Source organism: Arachis duranensis, chromosome 9, assembly GCF_000817695.3.
Source record: "Arachis duranensis cultivar V14167 chromosome 9, aradu.V14167.gnm2.J7QH, whole genome shotgun sequence".
NCBI classification, from domain to species: domain Eukaryota; kingdom Viridiplantae; phylum Streptophyta; class Magnoliopsida; order Fabales; family Fabaceae; genus Arachis; species Arachis duranensis.
In genome coordinates, this window is record NC_029780.3 from 101,773,813 (window position 1) to 101,789,937 (window position 16,125).

Genomic DNA, 16,125 nt, shown 5'->3' on the forward strand with positions numbered 1-16,125 from the left:
TACATGTCCTTCCAGTTCTCAAAAGGAGAGGGTTCTTATATGGTAACATGTCACCTGTTAAGTTCACCTCCATAATCAGCTATATTATTGATGACAAAAGAAATTCTTTGAGAAGACAAAGTTCTCGAGGGAATGCTTAGTTAGCAAAAAGACGAATACAAAGAAGAAAAGAAAACAGAGAATAATGCAGAATAGAACTGAATTAGAATCACTTTGGCATTGGTACATAATGCTCCTATTATACACATAGCAGTAGCCTCCTCAATCCTCATACCAAAATAAGAAACTGCACTAACTAACAATAACTAACTACCTTAACTCAGCAAATAACTTCTCAACTATTCTTGATATCAGCTTTGTTAGTTTCTTTCATTTCATTTACCATACTATCCTTGCTACAGCAAATCTCCAATATCTAAAGAAAGTACGAAGTGAAGTTCTAGTAACTAAGCTTATCACAAATATAAAATCCATCATTGGTAACACTTGATACTCATATCTAGTTCTTTTTTTCTCTTTTCTTTTTTGTTTTTACTTATTGCAAGCACAAAGACATAATTAGCTATGTTATTGATGATAAAAGAGATTCCTTGAGAAGCATCATTTACCATGTCACTTATTGTTCCTTGAGGAAAATTTCTACATCACATGAAAATGAAGATATATTAAGAATAAAATAGAATAAACATCGCAAGCTAACTGTGACAATTGTATCTAATAGAGAGTTGAGTTGTGCAAAAAATCAATAGAACTCAAAGTTATTAAATTGTTTAAGAAAATTTAAGCTTCAATTATAGTTTTAACAATAAAAAATAGTTAAAAATTACAAAACAACAGCAAAAGGAAACAAATTATTAATTATATCATCATGAAAATAAACCAAACCATGAATAAATAGTAAAAAAGTGAAATACAATGGCTAAGAGAACTCAGAAACAACCTCACCTGGCCGAAAAGAATACCATACACAATGAAAGCAGTCACAGTCTCAACTTCTTTCCTCACCAGTCACCACTAGAACCCGAGCCAACTCCAAACACCAAAATAACATAAAACCTTCAAGATACGATAATCAAACACTTCAACATTGTAATTTGATACCCAAACAAAAAGAACAAAGAAAGCATCCAAATTTAAGCTACACCTGGGATAAAGTCTTACACCCGGTGACTAAGCCACACCAAAGTTTGTGCACTTTCCAGCTTCAAGCACCTTTCATGTCCTTGCACAACCTTCTCCGTCGCACTCAGCTGTTGAATTCTTATCAAAAACCTGAAAAAAAAAGAAGCAATTCTCAAATTCAAACACACACAACATCAATTTCTCCAATCACAACAATGAACAGAGAAAAAGTGAAAATTGAATTATTGATAACATATTGTCTAAATAACTATTAATCATAAAGATTTTCTATTAAATCTTTACATTAGCAATTTAGTTATATAAATCACCAAGTCATATAATAAAGATATAATTAAGAAAATAGACAATAACATACCTGTGATTTTGGAGAAGAGATTGCTGACTATTTTTCTTATATCCAATTAATTTTTTGCTAAGATGCTAATGCTGGAGCCTGCTGAAATAATTTTTTTTAAGGGCACCAAGAAGGATAGTCATCACAAAAATGATGACAAAGTTATCGCCGAGAGTATGTAAAGTGGCAATGCTGCAGCCTGCCGAAATATTTTTTTTAATAAAGTATTATTGATTAATTTAAGAAATAAATATGGCTCATAGGAAGATATGCAAAGAGATCATAATCAGATAAACCAACCTTGAAGAGAACATGAAAGAAGCATGTCTTCAGATTGGCGTTGTTTTCAGTTACAGGTTGCACAGGCAGTAGAACTTAATTATTATTATTAATTACTCAAATCAAGGAAATCATTTCAGCTCCATTCAGAAGAAAACCAAACCCTCCCTAAATTCATTCTCTCCAATAAACAAAAGAGTACCACAAAGTCTAATTCATAGTATCCGAATCTAGATGCAGCAACATTGAGTCATTAAATCAAAGCAAATTCAACCATTCAGCTTTTAGATTTGTGCTGCTCGATTCCAATTTTCCTGATTAACGAAAAAATGGAACCTCCTTAGCACTTATAGAGTTGAACCACAGACAATGAACACAATAGATATAGTAAACCTGGTGAGCACCTTCAATTTCTCCTTGAGAAAGTCAGCCTCACTAAAATCATCTCTAGCTTCCCCCTCCAAATGTTTAAGACAGGCCTCATATGCTTCAATGTCCCTGTTAACATTTTCAACCTCCTTATCAAGCCTATCAGACAATACCCTCATGCAGCCAAGGCATAAAGTCTACTCAATCTGGGACGGAACAGTTCAATTGCTTCGAAAATCAATCTCAAGTGAACCACAATAGTGTTTGAAATATTAAGAATAAAAATTGATTTTGATTTTATTGTATTCAAGTATCATAACCAAATTCATTGTTGTCAATGTCGATAAGATTTCATAGATAAATTTTCAAATCAAACAACAACATTACTTTTCATCAGAATCAGCAGCAGAGACATAAACCATAGTCTTATTCATAGTCAACGTATGCACAGGTTAATAAAAAGCACAGGTAAGAGTAAATAAACATAGAAAAAACTGGAGTATGCATGGATATACTCAACCTGAATCTTCATATCAGTTGAAGGCTAAAATAACCAAAGATATTAATTCAGTTTTAATTTATGCAGGCAAATATCTGAAAATATTAAAAGAAGTATAGAAAAGTACCCACTAAAAATGTAAACAATTTGTAATAATGCTAGTTTGAAAAAAAAAAAAAGTTTAATATCATCATATGATTGTGATGCTTGAGAAGCTTCATGAGAAAGGAAGCACGGTTCTGGAAATAAAAGATGCTATGAGAAGCTTCATGTGATGCTATTGAGATATATACTATTTGAGAATTATCAAATAAAAGATTCCTTGTCTTTTAGCTTTGAACTCTTTCTAAACGGTTTGTTCTTCATCCAACTGTTTTATTTATATATGAAAGAATGCCTTGTTAGCAAATACATAAAGCTAAAATATACATAAAGTTTACAACCATGACTTGAATAAATGCCAAATAGTTGAAGAAACTGAAAATTATTGGCGATAGGATAAAAGGAAAGCTAAAATATACATAAATCTAAACCATAGCATCTATATCCCTAACGCTACCAACTACTAACATAACTGAAAAGGAAAAGCTAAGGCCTAACTATGAGCCATCCTCACATTTGGATCTTTCAGTGCCCTTCTTGCAAATCCTACCTGAATCAACATTTTGGTTTTCCTCATCAAGTAGACATGCTTAAATATAAATTTTGGCTTACTTTAAAAAAAAAAAAAACTAAAATGATTATTTTGTCAACCTTATCATCTAAATTCGACAACAATTATAGCATTAAGAACAACTAAAGGATAAGGATCGCCTTATGAACAAAATGAAATTTTAAAACATAATATACTGAAATTTTAGAAATCAATTTAGGTTATGTACACTGTTCAATTTAATTATGGCATAGAAATCCATCAATCAATAAATTCAAAGATATGTTAGCTATCAACTTTCTGCATGGTTCTGTTTCAACAAATGATCTATTATTAGTCTTTGAACACTAAGGAATCAAGCAAAGTTGTCACAAACTGGTTGCCTCCATCACTAATCCATAAAGGGAGAGGAGTCCCCCAAAATCTACTTCGGCTAATTGCCCAATCTCTGGCATTTTCCAGTCAATTCTGAAATCGTTTATCCTGAAACACGCAGGAACAACACAAATATTTACAAAAAATACACCTTCAGCAAATGGGAAGGAATGAAATGAGATCAAATAATAAATAATCAGTTCACGTGAAAAATGGGCAAGCGAAATATTATAAACCAATAATCAGTAAATCTGCTTATTATTTTCCAATAATTTCTCTTTCGATAACTCCACCTTAACAAACCTAAAATGAAGTAGCACATGTAAGATAAATAAACAGTCGTAGTAGTTTTCAATTTAGTATATGATAAATACTACTGCAATTTGAAAATTATAAAGAAAACATAAAAACAACAAACATGACAATTTTACAAAATTGAAACTTGTAAACATGGATCCAGCAACACAAAATGGTCCAAAAAAAAAGTAGATCTATATGTTCGTTTTACAAATAGATGCATACAAACTCCCCCAGAGAAATGATTTTACAATCCCAGGTTGGTTCTGACGTCAGACACCATAGAGAAGCATACCTTTGACAGAAGTGTTTCACAGAAAAACAAAATTCATGCTTTTAACAATTTCAAGTACATAGCAGTACTAACCTTACTAAGAATGTGGGTTCTCAAAGCAAACTTGGAAATCATCTTCACCAAAAGCAGGGCGCAATGGACAATGCCAAAAACAAATCCGAATCAAGCATCGGCCAAAAGTCAACAAAAGCAAAAAGTGAATCTGAAAAAAGGATTTGAATAAGGATTTGACCGAGCAAGTTCCACCTAGTGAATCTGAAAAAGGATTTGCAGGTGTTCTAAAGTTTCACCAACTCTTGTTTGAACGAAAGGTGCTATATATGGAAAAATAATATTGGTCACCCAAAAAAAGAGTAAATCTTGAATATGAACATGAATTTCCAGTGGAGATGTGAATTTAATATAACATGATGTATTCGCTTCTTTCTGTAATATACTAATATACATACATGTAGCTTAGCTTAAGAATTTTTCTTGTTAAAAAAAAAATGGCTAGAATTACACAATCAGTTCAGTTGACTCAATTAGGAGAAATTAACTGTGATTGTAATTATTCTGGTCATTAATAGTGAAAATTCGTTAACCAGCTGGGGAATATTATATCTATTATCCTTTTTCTTAAACTAAATGAGAATGTCAAGAATGAATTTAGATAATGCTTAAAACTTAAGTTAACCTGATACATATAGCTTGGTTTCCTCCTTCTCAACCATGGATGAAAATCGATGCCAATCGTACGGTCACAGACTCCGCCGCGGCAACATGTGGTGTATATGTTCATGATCACGGTGGAAATCATTGTTATATTTGGACTGCAGATATCTCATAGCCTTGACATACCAAGTTCATGGGTGAAGTAGATCACTGGTTCAAGCAATTCAAAGTCTTCGCCAATCCATTGGGGAAGTGCAAAAAACTCATTGGTATAGAGAATCAAACTTCAATCAGATAGTTCAGCAGACTTCATAATAAAGAGGCTATATGTTGATCATTGACCTCATCTTTCACTTGCATACTAGCTAAGAACAAGAACATAGACACCAAATTTTGTTAATTCCCATTTCCGAATGGCTTTGTGTGCTGCTTAGACCTTTAGCAATGCGTTCTCTGTTTCCAACTTGCCGCTTACCACTCCATTAGCAGAGAGGATTAGGATTAGCGCCAGACAACTGGCATATCGAAGAATGGATTATTGCTACACCACCCTTAACAAGCACGCAAAAGAAAAGCTTAAACAGAAAATCAAGAGAAACTTGAGTAACAATGACTTTGATTGTTGGACAAAACATAAGTATTTTGCACTTTTGGACAAAAAAAGGTAAAATTTTAGTTTGAACCATCCAATTCACAGGATCTATTGAAATTAAGGCTCTCTCATCCATCTTTTGGTTACACTGTTGTGACTGTTGAGGAATCATCTTATGCAATCTGATTCTACTTATTGGCTTCTGTAAAATAATCATCAGAAGCCTAAGACCACTCCCATTTTTTTTAATTTGATCTTGTATAATATATTTTCTGAAAAGTCCCATAATAGTGATCACTGATACTTAGATTATGCTAATAGTGACAGCACTTTATAAGATGTTAATTATTCATGTTGAATTAATATTTGTTATTAATTTTGAATCAGAAGTCTATCGTTTGCTGAGATTACAATGTAACTATAACACATCATCTTAGCCACTCCTCCAAAACACACTATCTAAATTTAACTAAAGAGTCATCCAACAAAAGATTCATGTCAAAATGCATTCCTAGAAGTTATCAAACATGTACAAAGTTGAAAGATCATAATAAAATGGTTTATAGTATTACTATTATCATCTTTTGTCCCTATGGAAAGAGCCATATAAGACAAATCTAAATATCAAAGAATATCTCGAAACTCGTCATTTAAGCCTGCATTGCAGAACACACCAGTAAAACAGAGCAGAGCTTAGTGTTAGGGAAGTGAAAATGTGCTAGGCTTCAAAGTACAAAGCAGTATACTTTAAGGAAAGAAATCATATTTTTATTTATTTATTTTTTTTATTTTTACAATTTGAACTTAAAAGTTAAAATAAGTATATTCAAATATATTCACTACTTGTTTCATAATATTAGAGGGAGGGGGCCGCCTTTGATCATTCTTGTTTGCATGACTATTGAAATCAACAAAAATAATATCATAAAACATTTTATCAGGATCTTTCAACGTTGTACATGTTTGATATATCTCTTATGAGTGCAATTTGACATGGATGGTTTGTTGTGTAGAATCTTTCCTTACACTTAGATTTAGTGTTTTGAGGAGTGACCAAGAGGATGTGTTACAGTTACATAATCTCCATGATGCAGTGAAAAATGTACAAATCCAGTGCTGTCTGCTATGGCTTTCTGATGCTCAGTTAGCCACTCACTGATGAGCTTGTCCACAATGTCACTGGCTGGAATGTTCTGAAAATTCTCATCAGTGAGAGCCATGTCCTTGAAACCAGCTATTGCCGGACCGGCAAAAATGATGATCCCTTCAATAGAAGGATGAGAGTATCCTAATCTTAGAATTTCTTCCAAGTTCTCTGCCCGCTTCCCATCCAAAAATCAAGAATGAGAATAAAATTTGGTGTCTTATCATTAAGTCATAAGCTATAGTTAATTAAAATAGTACAACTCTATTCTAAAATTCTAAGAGATCGTCTCTATCGTATTCTAAGGACGACACTGATCAAATTAGCATATGTTTTCATATCTTAAACATTGTCGGAGTTTAGGAAATACCTGATTTGGATCTGAATCCACGCTCACTTCTGTGAGTCATATTGGAAGTGAAGTAGTATCAAAAGCATCAAGGCAGCTCTCGTGTAAGCAAGATTTGGCGGGCCAGCAGTGAAATGGCCTTGCAGCCCTATTGCTGCTGATATTCCTTCATTTCTTGAAATGACCGAATCTTCGCCATTTTCGCAATATAATTAGCTGGGCTAGCAGCCGTATCACCACTATATTCAATGGTGTTGTACTCATTCATGAACAATAATGGTTTTGGATCAAGCTGGTAAGTTTTAGAAAAATACTCTGCAGAAGCATTTCCACCAAGGTTTTCCTCAAAGAAGCTGAAGTGGAGATTCTCATTCACCACATCCCGTGCAATGAGTTCACCTTCAGACCTTGAAACCACAGAATTTATTCTTTTTTCTGCTGCTTCCCTTAAACTCATCAGGAGAGAAGGACTTGACCCATTTAGGCTGCGTGTTTTCATTGTCCTAGAAAATGTTATGGCCTCTGACACTAATGCCATTCTCTTTGGTGAAATCGATCATGGCGTCCGCTATGGTGTCGTTCTCTTGGCCTTGAATTTCCTCTGTGCTATACCACTTCATGGCATTAGTGAAAGTTGTATATTTGAATCTCGACGCAAACCAGTTCTGGTAATTGCTGCTTGAGAGGATATGGAAGTTCATTCCACATTCAAATGGGAAATCAGACTTGCTTTGTTTGATGGAGACGCTTGCTCCTTCCAATGCTATTTCATTTTTATGTGTTATTTGGAACCTCACCTTGATCTTGCGAACCTACAAGTTTAATTCAAACACTCAGTCTTAATGGAAGTAGAACAGAAGCATAAACTTTCATGCTTGGTATGCACATTTTTAACTAAAAACTTAAAAGGGTATGCACTTACTTACCCTCTCAATGCTTTCATCTTGATGTGATATTGTGATCTCCATTGCTCTTTGGTGAATGGTTGCAAGGAAACACTATCAGCCCATATTTCCACCTTTGAGTTCTTGGTCTGCATGGTTGAATCAATTTCACTTCACAAAATTTGAAAGATATCTAAATACAAGAAAACCAGAACCATTTGAGCATTTGACTATTTATTTCCCCCCTTGTTCTTAAAGCTGGGAAACATGCAGGTTATTTCACTTCAACTCAAAAATAATCTCAGCAGGGCTTGAGTAGTTGGCAACTATGCCACCTTTTAGCAGAGTCCAGCATCCATGCTTTGTTATTGTGTAGCCTCCTTGAATCAGCTCGGTTGCATTCTTTTAAATATAACTGACACAGTGTCACTTACTTCACTGAGCTGAAACCAAGCTGAATATGGAAATAATGTCACAAATTTCTGGTTGAAACAGAACTCATGATATTAGAGAAAGTAACAAGTCTAGAACATAGATTGTATGTATGAGAATGCTGTCTTCAAAGTTCAAAGTATAAGTTACCAATAAAGCTGTATAGCACTCCTTTCTTAAGTTGGACCTTCTGGGAGAAACTATCTGATGGTTGAGTCCTGTTGCGTGAAACAATGAATCTATTGCCTGCATTTGATATTCGTTCCACGATAGCACCATTTCCAAATACTGTCCAACCATCTATGCTGTGATCAAATGCTGGATTTATTATAATGCCTCCACCATACTGTGCTCTTGGTGTTTCTGCCACACACTGCTTCATCAAGGCATTGGAAACACATGAAAGTTTATGTATCAATGGTTTATAGAAACTACCACATAAATGGTTTGAGTATTTGACTAGTTTAATTATATTTTTAAATTATCATGTATTCTTGAACCTCAGAAGCAAATCGTACACATATACAAATACTTAGCGGCTTAGGAAAAACAATCTAGTTTTCTAGTTTCCATTATGTTAGTATATGATTCTTATGTATGTGTTCTTGCCTCAGTAGTAGCAAAGTAATCATATGGCAAGGAATTGATACCAAACCCCACATTTGTTTCATAGATATGTTAGTTATATGGTGAACAATATAGATGGCAAAGACTTCCCTTATTTTAAGGTTATTATAAGGTATATATATATTTGAATCTAATCCAATTGTCTAAGAAGAACAAATGCTGGTTTTAGCACCAAATCCAACGAATGAGTATAGGCCAATAAGAGAATGTCACATGATATGACATATCTTAAGCAATGTCAGATGCTCACTGTCACACAAATACACAACAAAATTCTTTGGTAGATTTTGAAAGTGTTTATACATGAAAATTTTATAATGACTTTTGCATGTCCTGTAAACACTAGTGGCAGGAAAGCATCATGGAGTACTGAAATTGTAACAAAAGTTTATGCATATATTTAGAGGCCAAAAAGACTTCATATTACCATGATCAAGATCATTTTGGGGACTACTTTCAATCTCAAATTTGAATTCCTGATAACAGATGCTCCACTTATATATTCATCTGTTTGACCAGTGTTGAGATTAAAGCAATCATTGATGAGAACCAAACAAGAGAACCTTTTGTTACCAGTAGTCGCCACAAGAACATTCACCGTTTTTAAAATGGTGAAACCTCTTCCTATCTCTCACTACTATCTCTCGCTTGACTACTCTGGATATAAACTTGAATGCATTATGGCAATCCCCGCATATCCTCAAGTTTTTGAAAACACGAATCGGAGCTCCTGGAGAAATTTTCATAATTCCATAAACAACAGCAAGTTTTTCACTATGAGTAGACAAGGCATATTCTTTATGTTCAGATTCCATATCGTGTAATACAAACTTCGTATCAGGAACATAGCCCAACTTCCTCATTTCAATTACGAGTTGCTCTAGATATCTGTACACTGATAGTACCTCAGGATGAACAGCATCATCAACCAAAAAGACATGGACCATGTTTTCAACCTCGATCCAACTACAACCAGGTTCCTTCTTCACCCCTCGTTCTTTCATTAATTTCCTCACCCTGGCCACTTCATCCCACTGACCTAAAGTGGCATACATATTGGACAGGATTATGTAGGTTCCATCATGCTGTGGCATTAGCTCAAAGAGTTGCTCAGCAACTTGAATTCCTAAATCAATATTCCCGTGAATCCGGCAACCAGCAAGAAGAGCCTCCCAAATAGGTGCACCGGGCTCAAAAGGCATTGATTCAGTTACACTCTTTGCTTCTAAGAACATACCGGCACGACATAATAAATCAATCAAACGAGCATAATGATCCTCTCCTGGGGTTATACCATAAGAAGTACACATTGTATCAAAATAATGACGCCCCTCTTTGACCAAACCTGCATGGCTACAAGCAGAAAGAATTGTGAGAAAAGTTATCCTATCAGGTAATATTTCTTCCTTCAACATCTGTTCATAAAGTTGAATGGCTTCGACACCCCTTCCATGTTGTGCAAGAGCTGCAATCATGGCATTCCAAGATACTGAATCTACATAAGGCATTGTGAGGAACACATCATAGGCAGATTCAACAAGACCACATCTTGCATACATTGTAATCAATGCATTGCTGGCAGAGAGGCTTGAGTCATGTCCCAAACGGAGTAGCTGAGAATGCAGTTGCTGTCCATTGTCTAATGATCCAAGAACAGCACACGACGTAATTGCTCCTGCATATGCATAATCACATGGCTCCAGTCCCTCTAACTTCATCTGGTTGAATAACTTCAAACCTTCTTCTCCAAAACCATTTTGTGCTAAGCCCGATATCATCACTGTCCATGCCAGGGGACTCCTCTCTGGCATCTCCTTGAAAATGGAGTTAGCTTCCTCAATGTGCCGAGCATTCACACAGGCAGACAAAATTGAATTCCAAGAAATTAGATCTCTTATGGGCATCTTGTTAAAAATTTCCTTTGCCTCAACCAATTTACCATGTTTAGTGTAGAACGTAATTAGGGCATTATTTACCGACAAAATAAAATGTTCTGAAGGTTGTAACTCTGTTCTGAGAATGTAAGCATGCACCTGTCTTCCTAACCTGAACAATCCAGCATTAGAAGTAGCACTAATTATACTAGTGTAAGCATACTCGTCCAACTTAATGCCCATGGATTGCATTTTCCTGAACAACTCAAATGCTTCATCATAAAGCCCATGATGCACATAACCAGATATCATGGCATTCCAAACAACAACTATCTTTTCAGTCATCCCATCGAGAAGCTTGCGCCCCGCACAAAGATCACCATTCCTTACATACCCAGCAACAATAGTGGTCCATGACAATTCATCCCTCTCTTCCATCTCGTCAAACAACGTCCTAGAAGCAGCCATCACCGATGAAGACAACACCAATGGTGAACTCGCACAATTCACATACGCACTCATCAAAGCATTGCATACCGACACCACACACCCCACTCCCCACTTAATCACCTCACAATGCAGCTGCTGGCAGTGTCTCTCCTCATCCGCTATCAACGAAAGTGCACTTAGCACACTTGCAAAAGTAAATGGATCTGGCACAAACCCCTCCACCCTCATTTCTTTGTAGAGCCTAACAGCAGAATGCCCATCACGATTACGTGAATAAGCAGTTATCATAGAATTATAACTAACTGTATCTCTAATTCTCAAAGGGGTGGCATAAAACACCTCCTTAGCAAGCCTTATGTTACCCATAGAAGAGTACGCCGCAACGAGAGTGGTTCTAGCAGCAATATCTGGTTTGGGAATTTCATCAAACAGTTGGCGGGCATAACAAATATTTGAAGACTTGCAATACACATCAATGAGACGGTTGAGGATGAAAGTGGATGGCCTAAAGCCAGAGGTAAGAATGTGAGCGTGGACGGCACGTGCTAGTATCTGGGTGATGGGGGTGCGGCTGAGTTGGACCATGTAATGACTGGCCAGTATGCGAGGGTCCATGCTGGAACCTGGAAGTGTGGTTGATGATTATGGCGAATGATGATTTGGAATGGAGATTTGAATGCAAGTTGCTTTGGCATAATTATTAGATGGTGCGTTTCTCAGTAGTGTCTAATAAGGGAATAATTGTGGGCAAGTTGAACAATGAACATCTATGCTAATGTCAATGTTATGTTGACACTACCACAGAAACGGAAGTTTGCCACGAAAATTTAGCCACGTATTGATAGGAGTGACAAATTCAATTTAACGTGGCCGAAATTAGACACCAAATTGTGCTTTTCTGATCTGTGCTGAGTTTCGTGTTTGTTGTTGTGTTGGACTGACTGATATTTGTGTTCTTTTGTTGTTTTGAATTTGATGATGATACGATGAATTGGGCGCGAGACGTTAAGCAGAGGATTTAAGGATCAAATTTATGACGTGTATAGGTATCTGCCACCAGAGCTATTTAGGTATTTGTTTGGAATGGAATTTTCAGTTTGAATTTTATATATACTATATCACTATTCCTTTCTTGTTGTTAAGTCGGTATGACTTTTTTGGTTGAATCTAAATACAATGATGATTGTACCCATAACGTTAAATGATTTATTAATATCAAATGGAAAAAAATATATGTTTAGTTAGTGGCACAATGGTATATTTGACCCATTCAACAAGCCTCACTTAGTGGTGAAATGTTTTGTTAGTTTTTTCTTTTTTTCTATCGACTTCATGTGTGTACATGAGGACAATGAAGCAAGCCAAGCCAATAATATTGCTAGACAAAATAGTTTCAATGATTTACCAGTATAAGAGTTGTAAGAACAATAGAGAATGAACAAGAAATTGGTTTATGCAGTGAAAGGTTTGTGAATGGAAAACAAAGAAGGTAACGTGTAAAGAAAACTGAAGTGTGTATTACACTATTACTTATTATCCAACTTAAAATCCTGAGTACTTGTACAATCACATATATATATAGTAGCTTTAGACTCCTGAGAGAGAGTTATACAGAATAATAGATTCTCTAGCAACTCTCATAACTAACTATTTCTAACTATAACTAACTAATTTCCCTAATACCCCCCTCAAACTGAGGTACGATTTGGCACGTATCCTCAGTTTGTTGCGAAACCTATCAAGGAGGGTAAACGACAGAGGTTTTGTGAGAAGGTCTGCAATTTGGTCATATAATGGAATATGCATGACGTATAGTTACTTTTCGTTAACGAGATCACGAAGAAATTAAAGTGGAGGTAGAGTTCCAAGTGCTTGCAGCGAGAGTGAAGTATAAGACTGGTTGTCGCAATAAATGGTGGGGGGAATAGTCTGAGGTATAAAGAGTTCTGCTAAGAGCTGCTGAAGAGACATGATTTCAATTTGAGCAGCACACATGGAACGATATTCTGCTTTTGTACTGTTTCTACTCACTTTACTTTGCTTGTTGCTTCTCCAAGGTAAACAAGAGACCATGATCAACCATACCTTTTAAATAGCAAAAGATGCGCTTCACGAATTTCCAGTGTTTTAAGGATGGATGGTGCATGAATTGTGCCACCCTGTTAACAGCAAAAGCCAGGTCAGGTCGGGTTAGAGTTAAATATTGTAGCGCACCAACATGAACAATAAGCCTTGGGATCATCAAAGAATTCTGCATCAAAGACAGAGAGTTTAGCTTGAGAAATCATTGGAGTTGGCATCGGATTTGAACCATCCATGCCAGATTTGCGAAGTAAATCCATAGCATATTTTGTTTGAGTGACTACAAGACTCCCATTCTCCAAGTATGTTGCTTCAAGGCCAAGAAAAAAATTGAATTTCCCCAGATCTTTCAAAGAAAATACAGCATGCAATTGAGTGACTAATGTATCAATTTCTTGAGCATTACTACCTGTGACAATGATATCGTCAACATAGACTAACATATATATAATTGAAGATGAAGATTTCTTGACAAACAGGGAAATATCAGATTTGGTATTGTGAAAACCAAAGCGTTGTAGAGAAGCACTTAGTGTCTGAAACCAAGCTCTCGGAGCTTGTTTTAGACCATAGATGTCTCTATTCAACTTACAAACAAGAGAGCTGTTCTGAGAATACCCTTGTGGTTGTAACATGTAGCCAGTTTCATCAAGCTTGTCATTGAGGAAGGCGTTATCAAAGTCGAACTGTCTCAATGTCCAACCAAGACAGATGGCAATGGACAAAACTGTTCTAACTGTGGTGGGGCGCACAACTGGGCTATACATCTGCTCATCAATCCCTTCATGTTGATGAAATCCCTTACCAACCAGCCTCGCTTTATATCGAATAATGTCTCCATTTTGATTTCTTTTGATGGTGAACATCCATTTGTTGCCAATAATTGTAGAACGGAAATGTTTGGTAACAAAAAAAATTTAGCCAAAATCAGTCGGAGAACTTGCTTTATTTAGCATTCATTAATTCTGGCTGTTTTTTTTTCTCCTTAGTATTATTGTAGAATTAGGTACGGGTGCAATTAATGTCTAGGTATTACATCGAGTTAAAGCCTCAAGCTCACTGTCCATAGCTCTTTTTCAATGTGCACACTGCAATGCTTGATCCACAATTCTTGGAGTGTCATTAATGAGGTCAGGGATATAAAGCAATTAAGGCCTTTGGTTTTGAGATTCCAGACTTGGACCTGGTAGTCATGGAATGAGTATTAGCGGAGGGCAGTAGTGGTGGGCAGATTTCATGTCCACTGAAAGGAACTGGGGATGTAGAAGTTAAAGGTAAGGGAGTAGTTGCTGTGATTTGTGGTAGGTTGGGAAGAGATGAAGTAGAGATAGATGATGAAATATTGGTGGGAGAGATTTTAGGAACAATAGGTGGTGAAAGGGGATCAGATATAAGAGGTTGTGGTGGTGTTGATGGATTAGAAATTGTAATTTCAAATTTGCTATGATCAGGAGTGTGGGTGAGGGATGTGGAACCTGCGTTGTTAGAATTTGAAAACAAAAAATGATAGGGAAAAGAATTCTCATGAAACTGCACATGTCTAGCAAGATAAACCTTACCATCTTTGGAAAGAGTCACTCATTGAAGCTACAAGCCACGTATTGAGAGTGAGATCTTGAAGACACCACTTCTTGTATTTTTTAGATTCAGAACTAATTTTGGTCGTTTCATCAGTAACAAACTGGGGTGGGGTTTTCAAAGGATCAAGATGATCCTCCAATTCCAAGCTTTGAATTGTAAGAAGAGCAAGATGTTTCCAAGTAAAGTAGTTGTTGCTGTTGAGTTTGTCTGCGATTGGAGAAAAGGTTTTCTTGGTGGTGGAATCGGAATCAGATAATGAAATTTCCATGTTGAGGGCCAGACAGGATCAATAGCTCTAGATACCATATAAGAGTTGCAAGAACAACAGAGAAGGTAACTTACTAACTTGTAAAGAAAACTGAAGTGTGTATTACTTATTATCCAACTTAAAATCCTGAGTACTTGTACAATCACATATATATAGTAGCTTTAGACCAGAGAGAGAGTTATACAGAATAACAGATTCTCTAGCAACTCTCATAACTAACTATTTCTAACTATAACTAACTAGTTTCCCCAATAATCAGGATATAAACAGCTTGAAGCTTCAACAATAATATGACCCTCTATTTTGTGCCTGTTTGCGTATGCATCTGTTTGGGGATTAAATTTATTGGGTTGGTGTCTCCGTGCACCTTATAAAGTTTGTCAATGAGGAGAAAAATATGACAGGGTTGTCTAATATCATTTTTTGCAAATCAAAATACAAGTTTTCAAAGCCTTTGTGTATCATGAAGTATTTTGCAATCATTGAATCATTTAGTTTTGAGTGTGTAGGTTGTCTTGATTTATGCCACTCTCCCTCTTGAAATACTAGAGACGACAAGTAAATTCATGACACGAATTTTGTGCCGGAATTAGTCGTGCGTTAATAACAACGTATGTTTGGGCTCGGGGCCTTCACCTTGAATCCTTGATGTACAGCAGGCAAGTTATTATGTGTATTCCTCGTTTTAGTGGCTTTCATTAATGTGTGCATTTTAATGTCAGAATCGAACCGCTGATGGTCGTTCAGGGTATTGGGTTATTAGATTACTGATTCAATTGATAGGTTATTGGTTGAATCGGTTAATTTAACCTTTTTTTTTTAATTTTAATTTGGTCTTATATAAATAAAAAATAAAAAATAATAAAAAATTTAAAATTAAAATTTAAAATATACCTTTTTACTAATATTTTAAGAATATCTAACTATTTTAAAATAATATAAAAC

General features: G+C 35.7%; 1 protein-coding gene, 1 long non-coding RNA gene and 1 pseudogene across 2 annotated transcripts; all 3 read right to left on the reverse strand.

Annotated features, from left to right (window-relative positions):
• Positions 1-261: 261 nt before the first annotated feature.
• Positions 262-1,595, reverse strand: LOC110275191 (uncharacterized). Its single transcript, XR_008002389.1, has 4 exons — positions 1,499-1,595; positions 1,145-1,272; positions 946-1,056; positions 262-639 (listed from the first exon to the last, which is right to left on the reverse strand). It is a non-coding gene; the product is annotated as an uncharacterized LOC110275191 (long non-coding RNA).
• A 4,928-nt stretch (positions 1,596-6,523) lies between these two features.
• LOC107466443 (endo-1,4-beta-xylanase 5-like) lies at positions 6,524-9,495 on the reverse strand (annotated as a pseudogene).
• On the reverse strand, positions 9,374-12,312 carry LOC107466442 (pentatricopeptide repeat-containing protein At1g25360). Its single transcript, XM_021130844.2, has one exon. It carries the CDS (start codon positions 11,862-11,864, stop codon positions 9,495-9,497), a length of 2,370 nt encoding a protein of 789 aa, XP_020986503.1. The 5' UTR covers positions 11,865-12,312; the 3' UTR covers positions 9,374-9,494.
• Between the last annotated feature and the right edge of the window lie 3,813 nt (positions 12,313-16,125).

Bases quoted from the DNA above. Each gene is read 5' to 3' on its own strand.
- LOC107466442 (XM_021130844.2), bottom strand. From the start codon at position 11,864: ATGGACCCTCGCATACTGGCCAGTCATTACATGGTCCAACTCAGCCGC.